The 16741-nt window shown below is 40.9% G+C and overlaps 1 protein-coding gene across 1 annotated transcript in view; it reads right to left on the bottom strand.

Annotated features, from left to right (window-relative positions):
- Nucleotides 1–641: 641 nt before the first annotated feature.
- Nucleotides 642–16741, bottom strand: part of LINC03122 (long intergenic non-protein coding RNA 3122) — a 32080-nt gene continuing 15980 nt past the window's right edge. Inside the window, exon 4 of the mRNA XM_015140057.3 lies at nucleotides 642–3348. Within this exon, the coding sequence (XP_014995543.3) occupies nucleotides 3181–3348 (168 nt within the window). The 3' untranslated portion in view covers nucleotides 642–3180. The remainder of the gene's footprint in view (nucleotides 3349–16741) is intronic.

Raw genomic sequence — 16741 nt, 5'->3', positions numbered from 1 at the left:
CAGGCTCTTCCTTTCTGTTTCAGCTTCTTAAGAAATACCCCTTTTCTCCCGGGGACTGACATTCTGCTCATTGTGTTTGCTGCACAGCCCCCATGGCCAGACCCATTTTTTGCCCTGCTTTGCCCCTTTCTATGCACCAGGAGGCTGACTCTAGGAATCTCCTGCCAGCTGGCTTCCCATAGGGCTTGGTCAGCAGAAGGCACCAGCAGAAAATGCAGGAGGAAAGAGGTCAGGGCACTTCTTCCCGGCCTCACTGGTGTCTGACAAAATCGGCGATGCTTTGCTGTTGCAGCTCCCATGGAATGAGGGGAGTTCCTTCACAACTCCTGTCCCCAGGACTCTGGTAACTCTATTTCCTCCTCTTGTCCTTTTGGCCCAAGGAGTGATCGTGGCTTCCCAGTGTTGCTGGTGTCTGGTTCCTTGTCACCCTTGTTTGCTCCTTATCCCTTTGCACAGCACTGTAAGCCACACCTGATCCACACTCCATTTGTGCCATCTGGTTGAACTCAGGGCCCTGCCATGACCATGGCTGACACATCTACATGCCCAGGATCACTTTACCCATGAGGCCCAGAGGAGGAGCCATATATTTTCCATTAGCTATCATTGTAAAAGTTTTTCTCGTTGAAAATGTCAAATAGTACATTTTAAATATTTATTGACACTAATATTAGAATTGATAGATGAACATGAAAAAGAAAACAAGTATCATACATATTCACAGCACACAAAGATAACTGCTATTTTACCATGTGTATTTTTTCCTATTACAAAAAATGCATATACTATTGTTTATTGGCTGAAATATTGTGAACAATTTCCTTCATCAATAAATATACTTCAATGTCAGTACATTTATTTCTAATACTTCATCAAAATTCTTAATGACTACAGAGTCATATTTAGGCCTGTACCACAGTTTAATCATTCCCCTATTAGCAAGCATTTGAGTAGGTTCCAGTTTTTCCTTGTTATAAACAGTGTTGCAATAAACATCTTTGTACAATATAAAATACTTGAAAATACAACACAATCAACTTAGTCTTCCTAAACCAAAAGCCACACATATGCAGCAGCAGCAGCAGCAGCAGCAGCAGCAGCAGCAGCAGCAGCAGCAGCAGGGTCACTCCCTCTCAAGAGATAATAATATCTGCCTCCCCTGCCTCCCACTGATGTTGTGAGGTTCAACTGAGAAAATGTATATGTAAGTTCTTTATAAACTGTAAAGTGTATGGGGTGGTTATTATAGTATGAGCTTATTCTTTCATAACAACCCTGTAAGACAGCACTGTGGATATATCTTCAAGGCACATTGTACCGACAATTTTGCCAGACATAAAGAATTGAAAGCTTACTTTTAGGCTTTTATATATTTATTTTTCTTTAACACAACAAAGAATGGTGTACGAGAAAAGCAGCCTTCCTGTACAAGAGTAAACTACCAGCTGGCAGTGCATTCTATCTCTTCTGGTGCATGTCAGCTCATTACATCCCCTCAAGAGGACCACTGCAAACAACTGAAGGAATTTGAGTTGCCTAAAATGTCCCCATGGCACTGAAAGTCCCTCCTGTAATACTGGTTACCCCAACTCCTAAAGCAGATTAGTCATAATGACTACTTTCCATTCCTGTCCTAATAGTCTCTTCTAAAAAGCACTTTAGATAACTCTGCTTGATTAAAAAAAATTGAGCAGCAGTTCCGTTTCTTTTTTAATGGGAACTTTTATGTCAAGTGTAGAAGCTGCACTGACATCTCACATGAAACTATCCCATCACTCAGCAAGAGGCACTCCATTTTGGATGGATTCTTGATTTACTTTCTGTGAATCTAAGTTCATGGATTTTCTACTCTTGCTAAGGCAATACTATTAAAATGTCAGAATGCAGTTTCCCAGAGCAAGAGTCTTATACAGTTTTCAATTCTTAATGAGAGGCATCAGCCAAGTTTTTAAAATCTTGACTTGAATCATGCTTAATGCTATTTGTTAACTGGTGTGAAAAGGTTTCTGTGTGTTAAAGTGGTAACGTTCTACCAAGGTAAATGGCGTTCTGGGGCATGATATTCTATCTGGCTGCTTGCTTTCTATCCCTATTTGACTTTTTAACAAAAATTCAGCGGATGGGGCATAGCCCTACTTTACAATGTTAAGAAGTGTTTTTACTTTAAGTTGGCTCAAATTAATAAAAGACACAGGGCCAGGTGCAGTGACTCAAGCCTCAGGGCCAGGTGCGGTGACTCAAGCCTGTAATCCCAGCACTTTGGGAGGCCAAGGCGGGTGGATCACGAGGTCAGGAGATTGAGACAATCCTGGCTAACACGGTGAAACCCCATCTCTATTAAAAATACAAAAATTAGCTAGGTGTGGTGGTGGGCACCTGTAGTCCCAGCTACTCAGGAGGCTGGGGCAGGAGAATCATGTGAACCCAGGAGGCGGAGGTTGCAGTGAGCCGAGATCATGCCACTGCACTACAGACTGGGCAACAGAGCAAGACTCTGTCTCAAAAAAAAAAAAAAAGAAAAGAGACAAAGCCTCCTCTTGAACTGTTTTCTCAACTACTTGATCGTTTGTGTCTCTTCTGGGAAGGATAGACAGGCAGAGCAGGGCCCAGTGCTCATGTGCTGAATGTAACTCGCCCTAACAGCACAAGAAGCCCAAGGGCTTGTTTTCTGTGTGAGTCAAGGAAACACCTGCTACCTCATGAGACAAGTCTGATCCAGGGGTATTGGCAAGGAAAGGTATGCAGGCCTTGCACAGAGATACTGAAATTGCTTTTGTTTCCTTCCTTCCTAATTTTGTCTCTGTAGATGTCTCACTGTTTCCATGGGTTTATTCATTTCCATCACCACCACTACCCCCACTTTTTTTTTACAGTTGTGTATTCAACCAGAGAAAATGAGTTTAAAAAAACAATTATGATAGTGAAAAAAAGAGCAGATTCAAAACTGCCATATGTGAGGCCCATGGGAGTCCCTGATTAATTTTCATTTTTATCATTTAGTTCTGAGATTGGCCTGTTTCAGTAAATGTGAGAGCAAGTGTGGTTATGGACTTGATTTCCTTGCAACCTTAAAAACAAAAGAACCAGCTTGAGTCTTTTTCTTACCGTGGTGGGTTCCTGTTAGGCAAGAACTGTAACTCCATGAGCAAGTCGTCCCAACACCACAGGGGCAGACCTTCGTCACACAGCAACTCCCAAAATGGGAATTTGGGTGGATTTCAGAGCACAGTCAGCTAACCTTGAGAACATCATGGTTGTAGGCAAAATTTTCTGTTCCTCTATTTGTCTTTCTGCTCCATTCTTGGGTCCATATTCCCCTACACATATTGGATGCTTGAAATACTGACTCTGAAAGAATAATCAATTAGCAAATAGTTACAAGGAGTAGGACACTCAAGGAGTCTAGTTGAAAAAAAAAGGACCAGCATGATAATTGTACAAAAAGTATTTGTAGAAATTCAAACGTGGAGAAATCACTGTATATTGGGAAAGATTAGGAAAAGTTACTTATAGAACAGCAAGGTAAGCTGAGCCTTAAGCAGGTAGGAAGGTTGGATGAGGCCCAGCAGGGTAGACAGGAGAAGCCATGGCATATGTGGAGTATAAGTTGACAGAGGCAAGGAGGTAGGTTTGGTCAGGTGTGTTAAGGAGACAGTGAGTTTGGTTAGAAAGGAGTTTTCAGGGAGTGGAAATGGCACCTAAGGGCAGCATATTGTTAGGCACCAGTTTATTGAAAGAAAGCCTCCAAGGGCGGTGGCTCCTGCCCATAATCCCAGCAATTTGGGAGGCCAAGGTGAGCAAATCACTTGAGCTCAAGAGTTTGAGACCAGCCTTGGCAACACGGCAAAACCCCGTCTCTACACAAAGTACAAAAATTAGTCACACGTAGTGGCATGCACCTGTAGTTACTTAGGGGGTTGAGGCAGGAGGATCGCTTGTACCCAGGAAGTTGAGGCTGCAGTGAGCCATGATTGTGCCACTGAACTCCAGCTTGGGTGACAAAATGAGAAAGAGAAAAGGAAGGAAGGAAGGAAGGAAGGAAGGAAGGAAGGAAGGAAGGAAGGAAGGAAGGAAGGAAGGAAGGAAGGAAGGAAGGAGAGAGAGAAAGAAAGAAAGAAGGAAGACAGGGAGAGAGAGAGAGAAAGAAAGAAGGAAGACAGGGAGAGAGAGAGAGAAAGAAAGAGAAAGAGAAAAAAAAGAAAGAAAGCCTAGGGGATTTGGATTTCATCCTATAGGCAAAAGAGTCATGGACATTTTTGGGCAGGAGACTGGCATGGAGGGAGATACTTCTAAAGATGATTAATCTGATGCTAATCATCAAAACCAGTGTCAGGAGGCTCCCACACAGTCCAGCTGTGAGGCCATGAAGCCTGGGAGACTGGGAACTGTCCACTGCCAAGAACTCTGGAGGCTTCCTAGGGTCCCCTTAGGAAACACCTTGCAGATAAAGCCTTTCCCTTTCTCTAAAAATCTCCACATTCTAATCCCCTACTTTGCCCTTGACGGTCTGGTCGACTATGCTGTACTAAGATGTTAAGAGCCGATTATAACTTAAAGTAGGTACAAGAGAACACAAAATTGCACAGGTATGAGAAATATTAAGAAGCAGGCTCACTATGAGAAATAACTTTTCATAGAAGCCTTCAGAACGTATCTAGTAACATCTAGTTTACAATAGTAAGAAACAAAAAAACAATTTGGGTGTTCTGGGATGGGGGAAGTTTCACAAGATGGCATTTACTTCAAATTCTTCTTCAAGTGGTGTCATTTGGGTTGTGGTTGATGGCTATGACACCAAGAGAAAGCAAGTTAACTTGGATTAAGTCTCTTTTCTGCTTTCCAAATTACATAGATTTCTCAGGGTCTTTGCCCTCCCCACATCTGGACTCCATGAATGAGTCATTTAAGGAGACACCCCCAGACAGGAGTTTCTATTCTCTGCAGTCGTTCTAATGAGCACTCTGTACTTCGACTGCCTGTCAGACAAATCAGGGAAGAAAGCAGGAGTCTCTAAAGCAGTCAAGCAAATTTCCCCAGGCTTACAGTCTCAAAGAAATTGGGCCTGGCCAAAATGACCTCAGGCATCCACTGAGGAGAAGAACTTGCTTCTAAGAACTTCTCTCCAGCCTTCCATGTTTCCTTCCATGACAGGCATCTGTGGGGTGACAATTAGGTGTGGTGGGTGGGCATTTCTGTGGGCTGGCAGCCTATTTTAACTTCCAACTGTGGGAGTGAGCTTTAACTCTGTGCTAAAATTAGGGGAATCCAGCAACTCCTGTGGTTATTTCAATCAGTTCCCACTTATTGAGTAGCAGCGGCACAGTTAAGTAATAACATGGTAACCTTGCCAAGACATAAATGAAACGCTGAGTGTTGCCCAGTTGGAGCTGAAATTGCTTCAATGATCTAAGCTGAGAGCCAAACCAACAAAAGGGCTGCTGGCCTCTGGGGGTGGGGGAAACTGGGGACATGGAACAGAATCCCCAGAGCAGCTCTTTTGATGCTGGGGTCAGATTTAAGGGAGTGGGCACTGATTGGCCTGGCAATCCAAACTTCACTACAGAAATGCCAACAGCCCCAGGAATCAGAAAGGCTCAGTTTGCTCTTCCTCCAAGAGAGGGCACGTGGGCTCTGCCAGAGGAGCCCACTGCCAGACCCAGGGATCCTGGAAAGACCCTGGCCCCTGGTGCTTGAGTTCACACCGTGGCAATGAATGTAATCATGATCCAGAGAAGCAGCTCCTAAGCCACACTGTGGAGAACATTGTTCTGATGGGCTCTGCTTTGAGAAGATGGTTTTCTCTAGCTGAGAGAGACAGAGGCGCCATGCCAGCTCCCAGTTCAGATCGGCAGGTGAGGTCAACAGAAGATCAAAAGAAGGAGAAGGGCAGAACCTTGAAGAAAGGTTCTATCCAGGATTCTTAGGGCACCAAAGGGCCACCAGGCCCTAAGTCATCCCCCTTGGGTTGGGGTTAGAGCTGGGGGAGGGACCTGCGGTGATGGAGGCCACTGATAACGGCAGACTGAGCACTCAAGTTTTCAGTTCATGCAGGACTCTTTAGCTCCCCTTACCCACTCTTCTGACAGTCTTAGCCATTTTACTCTGATGGTTAAGTGGACCTGAGTTCAAATCCAGTGTGCACTCCAGGAGTCAGGGCCTACAGAAGGCCAGGAATGCCAGGAGACAGGATTGTTGGTGGCCGTCTCAGAAGTCTGCCTGCCACACATTATGATCATTTAGCCCAGGGGTGGCCAATCTTTTGACTCCCCTGGGCCACATTGGAAGAAGAATTGTCTTGAGCCACACATAAAATACACTAACACTAATGAAAGCTGATAAGCTAATAAAAAAAAAATCACAGAAAAATCTCATTATGTTTTAAGAAAGTTTATGAATTTGTATTGGGCCACATTCAAAGCCGTCTGGGGCTGCCTGCAGCCTGTGGGCCATGGCTTGGCCAAGCTTGATTCAGCCTGAGAACCGAGTGAGCACCAGAGGAGAAGGAAAAAGGAAACCCGTCCACGGCACTACCTGTTTTACAGTGGCTGTCAACTCTGGCTGCATTTCAGAATTACTTAGGAGCTTTTTAAAAATACCTATACCTGGGCCCCACACCACATATTCTAATTTAACTGGTCTCAAGTGGGTGCTCGGCTTCCTCCCCATGTGATTCCAATGAGCAGCAGGCCGGGCAAACACCAATTTCATCTCTCTAGCAAAGGTTAGGTAAGGAAGGGGATTTAAGCTTTGACTAACACAAAGGATGAGCATAAACTCTGAAGGGTTTCCAGGTGGAAAGGCATGTTAAAGGTCATCAGACAGATCCTGTTCCTCCCGACCTGAGAACACCATCCCCGACACCATCACCTCCACACCACCCCCGACAAGGAGAGGCACATTGACCTCTGCACCCCCTTCTCCCCCATGCACCACTCAAGGCCAGGCAGTTCACAGTGGGACACAGCTGACTGCTCAAAGGTTACCTTATGTTGAGCTGATTTCAATGATCTCTTCTATTTTTATTCCTATCCTTTGAGTTTTATTAGAAAGACATAAAGAAAATTCCACATGATGTTGTTTTAAAAAAAAAAAAAATCTGAGCACAAGCTGTGTTCCTCGATTGAAGGTTTGGCCCTGTTGTACTTTCAAATAATGAGGATGCCTGCCCAAGTCAGAGGGACAGGTCTCAGCAGCTGTGAAGCTCATCTCCTCTCTCTGCCCCTGGAAACTCACCTGCCCTGTGTCCTAGCCTGTCTATACCACAGCATCTCTCATCTTCTAACAGTACCAGGGGATTAAGAGCTTAATGGGTTTCCTTGACTTTTGTTATAACAATTACCTTCACTGCCTTACAGTAAAATCGAGGCTATACAAAAAAAGTCACTTTTATATCATTAATTAAGTAATGTTTTCATTTTATAATTTTTTTTTTTGAGATGGAGTCTTGCTCTGTTGCCCAGGCTGGAGTGCAGTGGCACCATCTCGGCTCACTGCAAGCTCCACCTCCCATGTTCATGCCATTCTCCTGCCTCAGCCTCCTGAGTAGCTGGGACTACAGGCGCCGGCCACCACACCCAGCTAATTTTTTGTATTTTTAGTAGAGACGGGGTTTCACCGTGTTAGCCAGGATGGTCTCGATCTCCTGACCTTGTGATCCGCCCACCTCGGCCTCCCAAAGTGCTGGGATTACAGGCTTGAGCCACCGTGCCTGGCCTTACAAATATTTTTTTAAAAGCCTATTCTGTTTCCAGAAGTGCTAGTTTCCAGAGAAGTTAATGGTGAAGCAAAGGCAGACCCAGTTCCCCATCATGGGAACCTTAACTATATAATCACACAAACACATGTTAGACCACACCTGTGATCTGGGGTGTGCAGGAGAGGTACCTGGTGATTTGAGGGCACATCACCCTTGCCTGGGTGTCAGGGAGGGCTTCCCTTGAAGATCTGAGGCTTTAGCAGAGATGGGGAGGGTGAGGAGGAGTTAACTCTGGGGAGGGTGGGGGCCAGAGCATCCAGACAGAGGAAGCCTTGCAGGCAGAGGCCCTGGACTGGGAGGGAACACAGGTAGGAGAAATTGAAAGGAGGGTTGTGTGGCTGAGACCCAGAGCAAGGGAAAGTGGGCTGACAAAGGGGCAGGAGCCATCTTAAAGTGTATTATGACCCTAAGAACAATGGGAAGACATCAAAAAGTCTTTACTAGGCAGGGGAAAATGTTTAAATGTTAGCAGTAAACTTCACATAAGGTACTTCCTCACTGGCCAATTCATACCACTATTCTGCATTTAGGTTTTAAAACATGGAAAGTTTCTTTTAAAAGCCAAAACGTTCTTTTTAAATATCCAAAAACCTCTATCATTTATTCATTCATTTGTTCATTCTACAACTATTCTTGAGCACCCACTATGCACCGCGCCCTGCCTCTCAGTCACCGCCAATATGGAGCTTACACGCGGGTGACAGAGACAGACAAAGAACAACAGCTATATGGCCAGGGGTCTCTCCAGGGCTCTTGGTACTCCAGGTGCCTCCCTGCACCCAGCCATCCTCAAAGCAACATTGGTATGAATGAGGCTGAGACTCACAGAGAAAGACAATCAATAGTGAACAAAACAAAGTCGTGGCTCCCCGCAGGCTGACAGCCTAGTACAGGGAGCTAAGAACACATAACAGATAAATAGCTATACACACACCAGGTAGTTATAAATGCTATGAAAAATAAAACAGATAAGAGGAGTACAGAATGATGAAGGGCTTGCTGTTTTATATACGATGGTCAAGAAAGTCTCTGATTAAGTGTCATTTGAGCAGAGAATGTGCCAGGAAGCTCTATGGAGGAACAACATTCGAGGGAGATGGAATCACAGATGCAAAGATTCTGAGGTAGAAGCACGCTTGCTTTGTTCTGGACACACAAGGAAGTCAGTGTGGCTGGAGGGGTGCACAGGGAATGGCACGGAAAAGGGAATTGTCCCTCAGGAGCAGAGGGTTATGATGTCAGAGGTGAGGCGTGAACCAGGTCGCATAGCACTTTCTAGGACATAATAAGGAGTATGGATTCTATGTTGCCATGGGAAGCCGGCATCCTTGCACGAGGTGGTTAAGTGCTGAGAGAAAATAAATCAGGTTAAGGGGCTAGAGAGAGACTGGAAGGCTGGGGAGGCTATTTAAAACAGGCAGAGGAGCTCTCTCTGAGGAAGTGACTTTAAAACAGGCAGAGGAGCTCTCTCTGAGGAAGTGACTTTAGGACTGAGTCTTGAACTATCTGAAGCAGCGACCATGCAGATTTCTGGGATAAGCCAGTTCCAGGCAGAGAAAATAGCACTGAAGTGGGAATAAGCATGACATATCCTGGAAAGAGCAAGAAGGTCAGCATGGCCAGGGCACAATACCAGAGGAAGCAGGGGGAGGAGGACAGCCCTGCGGAGGCGGTGGGATGGTACTTGGCTTTTATTCTAAATACACTGGGAAGATTTTGGAGGACTGTAAGTAGAAATGACATGGTATGTGTTTTCGTGGGATTACTCTGATTGCTGCATTGGAAATAGACAATAGCAGGGAAGAAGTGGAAGCAGAGAGACCAGATAGAAGCCTGTTGCAGTAGCTAAGGCCTAAGATGGCAATGGCCCGGACAGAGGTGGCTGCAGGGATTAGGCTCAGGACCTATTTTGAAAGCAGAACTGACAATACTCACTAATGAATGGGATATGAAGGTAGAAGAAAGAGAAATCAAAGATGATTTCTTTTTTGTTGTAGCTTGCTTGTTTGTTGAGGGAACTGGCTGAAAACCCAGTAGATTTTGGTGGCCGTTCTTGACTAAGAAGAGTGTGGAACAAAGCCACAGAGTCACAGCCCCAGACAAGACCTGAATGAAGTGCTACAGCCTGGTGGTGGCAAGACTGGGAGGGAAACAGAAGAGCACTATGAGACAGAATCCAGAAGCAAGGAGAGGAAGGAAAGGCCTCAGACCCCCTAAGGAGAAGGAGGTTGGGAGGACCTGAGGGAAGACTTCACAGCTGTGCTCCCTAGATTACTTTTGTGATCATTATAGAGTAAAACTGACTTTGTGTCTATATGTATTTACAGGTCTATGAATTTTAGCCATTGTACAATATATATAAATAACCACAACCACAATCAGGATACAGAAACAATTCCATTGCCCTAAAAAACTCCCTCATGGCATCCCTTTTTTGTTTGTTTGTTTGTTTGTTTTGGTTTTTTGGAGATGGAGTCTCACTCTGTCACCCAGGCTGGAGTGCAGTGGTGTGATCTCAGCTCACTGCAACCTCTGTCTCCCAGGTTCAAGCAATTATTCTGCCTCAGTCTCCTGAGTAGCTGGGACTACAGGCATGTGCCACCACACCTGGCTAGCTTTTGTGTTTTTAGTAGAGATGGGGTTTCTCCAATGTCGGCCAGGCTGGTCTTGAATTCCTCATCTCAAGTGATCTGCTCCTCTTGGCCTCCCAGAGTGCTGGCATTACGGGCGTGAGCCACCGCACCTGCCCCATGGTATTCCTTTGATCTGTTCTCCATTACTATATTTTCATGTCTTTTTGAGGTTGCCATAGAAATTGAATCATATAGTACATAATCTTTTGAGACTGGATTCTTTCATGCATAATGCCTTTCAAAGGCCTCTAGACTCATCCACTTGTTGCTTTTTATTGCTGAGTAAAGATTCCAGTGTATGGATGTACCACAGTTTGTTTATCCATTCATCTGTTGAAGCACACTTGCAGAATTTCCAGGTTTGAGCAATTAGGAAGAAAGCTTTTGGCAGGCACGGTGACTCATGCCTACAAGCCCAGCACTTTAGGAGGCCGAGGTGAGAGAATCAGTTGAGCCCAGGAGTTTGAGGTCAGCCTGGGCAACATGGTGAAATCCCATCTTTACCAAAAATAAAAAAATCAGCCAGGTGTGCACTTGAGCCATGGAGGTCGAGGCTGCAGTGAATCATGATCATGACACTGCAATCCAGTCTGGGTGACAAAGTGAGAAGACTTGGCCTCAAAAAAAAAAAAAAAAAAAAAAAAGCCAAAAAAGCTGCTAAAATCATTCATGCACAGGCTTTCATAAGGACATAATTTTTCATTTCTCTAGGGTAAACACCCAGGAGCAGGATTGCTGGGTGATATGGTAAGTGCATGTTTAACTTTGTAAGAAACTTCCAAACTGTTTTCCAGGATGGGTGCTGCATTTTGCATCCCCACCTACAACGTGTGAGAGTTTCATTTGCTCTGTGTCTTCACCAGCACTTTGTGTTGTCACCATTTTTCTTTTACTTCAATAGATAGAAGTTAAAACCACAATTAGCTATCACTACATTTGTGGTGGTAACTTACCCTCTTAAGTTTTTAAGTGCACTACTTTTGTGGTTTTAATTTATATTTCCCTTATGACTAATGATGTTGAACACCTACTTAAGTGTTTGTTTGCCATCCTTATATCCTCATTGGTGATGTGTTCAAAACCTTCGCTCATTTTTTAGTGGGTTATTTGTTTTCTTCATATTAAGGTTTGAATAATCTTTACATATTCTAGATACAAGTCCTTGGCCAGATAGGTAATTCGAAAATATATTTTCCCAGTGTGTGTATTGACTTTTCATTCTCCAAGTTAGATCTCTCACAGAGCAAAAGTTCTTAATTTTGATAAAGTCCATTTGTCAATTTTTAAAAATAAATTGTGCTTTTAGTGTCATGTGTAAGAACTCTGCATAACGACAGATCGTAAAGCTTTTTTTCTAGGTTTTCTTCTAAAAGATTTATAGTTTTACATATTACATTTAAGTCTATAATCTATTTTGAGTTAATTTTTGTATGAAGTGTGAGGTTTAAGTCAGGGTTCTTTTTTTTGCATATAGTTTTTCAATTGTTTTAATACCATGTGTTGACAAGATTATTCTTTCTCCATTGAACTGTTTGTGCACCTTTGTCAGAAATCAATTAGCCATCTGTTTTGGGGTCCATTTCTAGACTCTATTCGGTTCCAACAATCCTGAGCCTTTTCCTTTGTCAATACTATACTGTCTTAATTACTCTAGCTTCATAATTAGTCTTATTATCGGGTGGTGTGATTCCTACAGTCTTATTCTGTTTTAAAATACTTAAATAATTGCTTTGAATTTTCATATAAACTTTTTATGACTTTTTTGTTTTTTAAATGTTTATACAGATGTAGTTTTTTTTCACTGTTATGAGAACACTTAACATGTCAACATATCTACCCTTTTAAGTTTTTAAGTGCACAATATTAACTGTAGGCACAATATTGTACAGTAGATCTCTAGAACATATTTGTCTTGCATAACTGAAACTTCATGCCCATTGAAGATGAATCCCTCATTGCCCCCTTCTCTTTATCCCTGGCAACTACAATCCTACTCTCTTATTTTATGTATTTGAGCTATTTTAGATACCTCATATAAGTGAAATCATATAGCCATTTGTTTTTATGTGACTGGCTTCTTTCACTTAGCATACTGTCCTCCAGGTTCATTCATGTTGTCACATATGGAAGGATTTACTTTTGTTTTTTTTAAGGCTAAATAGTGTTCCATTGTGTATAAATACCACATTTTCTTTATCTAATCATCTGTTGATAGACACTTAAGTTGATTCCATATCTTGGCTATTATGAATAATGCTGCAACAAAAATGGAAATGCAGATATCTCTGATGTCTATTCAAGGTTCTTTGCCAATTTTTTAGTTGGGTTATTGTATTTTTATGCTATTCAGCTGAAGGCATTTTTAAACCTTATTTTAGATATTAAACTCTTATCAGAATATGTATACAAATATTTTCTTCCTTTCTGTTGTTTCCTTTGTTATACAGTATCCTTTCAGTTCGATGTAGTCCCAGTTGTCTATTTTTGCTTCTGTTGCTTGTGTTTTTGATGTCATATCTGAGAAATCATTGCCAAGACCAATGTCATGAAGCTTTTCCTCAATGTTTGCTTCTAGGAGTTTTAAAGTTTCAGGTCTTATGTTTAAATCTTTAACCCGTTTTGCATTGATTTATATGTATGGTGTCAGATGAGGGTACAATTTCATTCTTTCACATGTATGCATACAGTCTTCTTAATACATTTAAAAGGCCATATACCATGATGAAGTGGGATTTATCCCTGGGATGCAAGGATGGTTCAACATATGCAAATCAATTAAAGTAATACAGGACATTTAAAAAGGATTGAATTTTCTTTTTTTTTAATACTTTAAGTTCTAGGGTACATGTGCACAACCTGCAGATTTATTACATATGTATACGTGTGCCATGTTGGTGTGCTGCACCCATTAACTCTTCATTTATATTAGGTATATCTCCTAATGCTGTCCCTCCCCACTCCCCCCACCCCACAATAGGCCCCAGTCTGTGATGTTCCCCTTCCTGTGTCCAAGTGATCTCATTGTTCAATTCCCATCTATGAGTGAGAACATGCGGTGTTTGGTTTTCTGTTCTTGCGATAGTTTGCTGAGAATAATGGTTTCCAGCTGCATCCATGTCCCTACAAAGGACACGAACTCATCCATTTTTATGGCTGCATAGTAATCCACGGTGTATATGTGCCACGTTTTCTTAATCCAGTCTGTCACTGATGGACATTTGGGTTGATTCCAAGTCTTTGCTATTGTGAATAGTGCTGCAATAAACATACATGTGCATGTATCTTTATAGCAGCATGATTTATAATCCTTTGGGTATATACCAGTAATGGGATGGCTGGATCAAATGGTATTTCTAGTTCTAGAAAATTACATGATCATCCCAATAGATGTAGAAAATGCATTTAACAAAATAAAAAACCTTTTCATGAAAAAAAAGAAATCGTCAACAAACTAGATATAGAAGGAATTTACCTCATCATAATAAAGGCTGTATATTAAAAGCTCACAGTGATGTCATACTCAATGGCAAAATAACAAAAGCTTTTCCTGTAAGATCAGCAGGGCAAGGATGCTCACTCTCAACATAGTACTGAAAGTACTTCTATGCAACACAGTACTGGAAGTCCTAACCAGGCCAGAAAAAGAAATAAAAGTCATCCAAATCAGACAGGAAGAAATAAAATTACCTCTTTACAGATGGCATTATCTTATGTGTAGAAAGCCATAAAGACTCCACAGAAAACTATTAGAACTAATAAATGAATTCAATAAAGTTGCAGGTACAAAAATCAGTTGCATTTCTATAGGCTAACAATGAACTATCCAAAAAGGAAATTAAGAAACAATTCCATTTACAATAACAACAAGAAATAAAATACTTAGGAATAGGCAATGATGAAAGAGTTATATACTGAAAACTATAAAGCATTGATGAAAGAAAGAAGAAACACATAAATAAATTGAAAGATATTACGTATTCTGGATCAGAAGACTTAATACTGTTAAAATGTCCGTATTACCAAAAGTGGCCTATAGAGTCGATGTAATCCATATCAAAATCCCAAATGGCATTTTTTTAAAAAATAGAAAAAACAATTTTAAAATTCACATGAAGCCACAAAAGACTCCAAATAGCCAAATCAGTCTTGAGAAAGAAGCACAAAGCTGGAGACATCACACTTCCTGATTGAAAACTATATTGCAAAGCTACAACAATTAAAACAGTATAGTATTGGCATAAAAACTGGCATACAGATCAATGGAACAGAAGTGAGGGTTCAGAAATAGATCCATATATATATATACAGTCATCTGATCTTCAACAAGGGTGCCAAAAATGCAAAATGGAGAATGGACAGTCTCCATATAAATTTTAGAATCAGCTTGTCTCTACCTACAAAAATGCCAGGTAGGATATTTTGACTGGAATTGTATTAAATCTACAGATCAGTCTGAGGCTAACTGACCTCTTTACAACTTTGAGTTTTTCAATCCACTAATGGGGTATGCCTCTTCCTTTATTTAGGTCTTTGTTGATTCCTTTAATTATCATTTTGTAGTTTTTCACACAGATCCTGTGGGTGTTTTGTTATATTTATAGCTAAATATCTCACTTTTCAAAGCTACCATAAATTTTTAAATTTGTTTTCTAATTATACATTGCTATTACATGGAAATATTATTAATTTTTCTGTACTTACTTCGTATCTTGCAATCTTATTAAACTCACTTCTTTGTTCTAGGAGACTTTTTTGTAGATTCCTTGGAATTGCCTTCATAGACATATATGAGACGTGGTGAACAGGGGCAGTATTATTTCCTCCTTTGCAATATATATGACTCACTTTTTTTATTTGTCTTTTTTATCTGTGGTCTTTCTTGTCTTTTCTTTTCAACATTGTGCTTGCTTGAACTCCCAGCACAATGTTGAGTAGGAGTAGTGAGTATGGCAATAATTGTCTTGCTCCCTATTTTAGAAGCAAAGTACATAATCTTTTATCATTAAGCATCATGTCAGCTATTAATTTTTTATACATGTTATTTATTTGTTTGAAGAAGTCCCCTTCGATTTCCAATTTTCTAAGAGTTTTTATCATGAATAGATGTTGAATTTTATCACATGATTATTCTGCAGCAAATCAAATGAATGTGTGATTTGGGTTCTTAAACTGTTAATATAGTGGATTACACTTGGTCATGGTATGATAATTCTTTTTATGTATAGCTTGATTTGACTTGCTAATATGTTGAAGAGTTTTTTGTGTTTATGTTAATCAGGAATACTTCTCTGTAGGGTTTTTTTGTTATCTTTGTGTTTTTATCATCTTTGTGTTTATTATGTTTTTTGTATGAATCTTTGTAAGATGCAGATGCAGGTAAAGCAGTGATTAGAGGAAAAATTCTACATTAAATGCTTATTTAAAACACTTAATAATGCTAGGAAAAAAAGAAAGGATTTAAGTCAACAATGTAAGCTTTCATCTGAAGAAACTAGAAAGAGAAAAATCCAAAGCAAGCGGAAGGAAAAAAGCAATAAAAAAATAAGAGCAAAAATCAATGAGACAAAACATATGTGTTTGATATCAGGTTGATGCTGGCTTCATAATATGAGTTATGAGTATTCTCTTTCATTTTCTAGAAGAGATTGTGTAGCGTTGATCTCATTTCTTCTTTAAATTTTAGGAGAATTAATCAGTGAAATCATCTGTACCCTGTAGATTTTTTTTTTTCAGAAGAATTTTAACTAGAAATTCCATTTGTTAGTAGTTATAGAACTATTTAGGTTATCTATTTTATCTTGAGAGTTCTGGTAGTTTGGGCTTTTCAAGGAATTGGTATAGTTCTTCTCAGTTGTTGAATTTATGTGCATAGAGTTATTTGTAGTATTCCCTGATGCTTGTTTTTTTATTGAGTTATTTGTAGTATTCCCTGATGCTTGTTTTTTTATTGTGATATGTAGGATCTATAGCAGTATCTTCTCTTTCATTCTTGATATCAATAATACTAGTCTTTCCCTCTCTCTTTCTCTCTCTCTCCCCCACCCCTTTGTCTCCTCCTCCTCATCCTCCTCTCTCCCCCACCCCACTTCATCTTATTAAAGGTCCATCAGTTTCATCAATTTTAATGATCTTTGCAAATAACCAACTTTTGGGTTCTTTGTTTCTCCTCTACTATTTTTCTGTTTTCAATTTCATTGATTCTGCTCTTCATTGCCTCCTTTGTTCCTATTGCTGCCATTAAGAGATTGCTTGGGGGCTGGAGTATGAGGGAACTGAGAAAATACAAAAGTAATAATGGATTTTTGCACTCTTTCTGAGAGTTAGAATCTCCCACTCCTTTAACTAGCTTCTC

This window comes from Macaca mulatta, chromosome 6 (genome assembly GCF_049350105.2).
Source record: "Macaca mulatta isolate MMU2019108-1 chromosome 6, T2T-MMU8v2.0, whole genome shotgun sequence".
Taxonomy (NCBI): domain Eukaryota; kingdom Metazoa; phylum Chordata; class Mammalia; order Primates; family Cercopithecidae; genus Macaca; species Macaca mulatta.
This window is presented reverse-complemented; position numbering and strand designations above follow the sequence as displayed.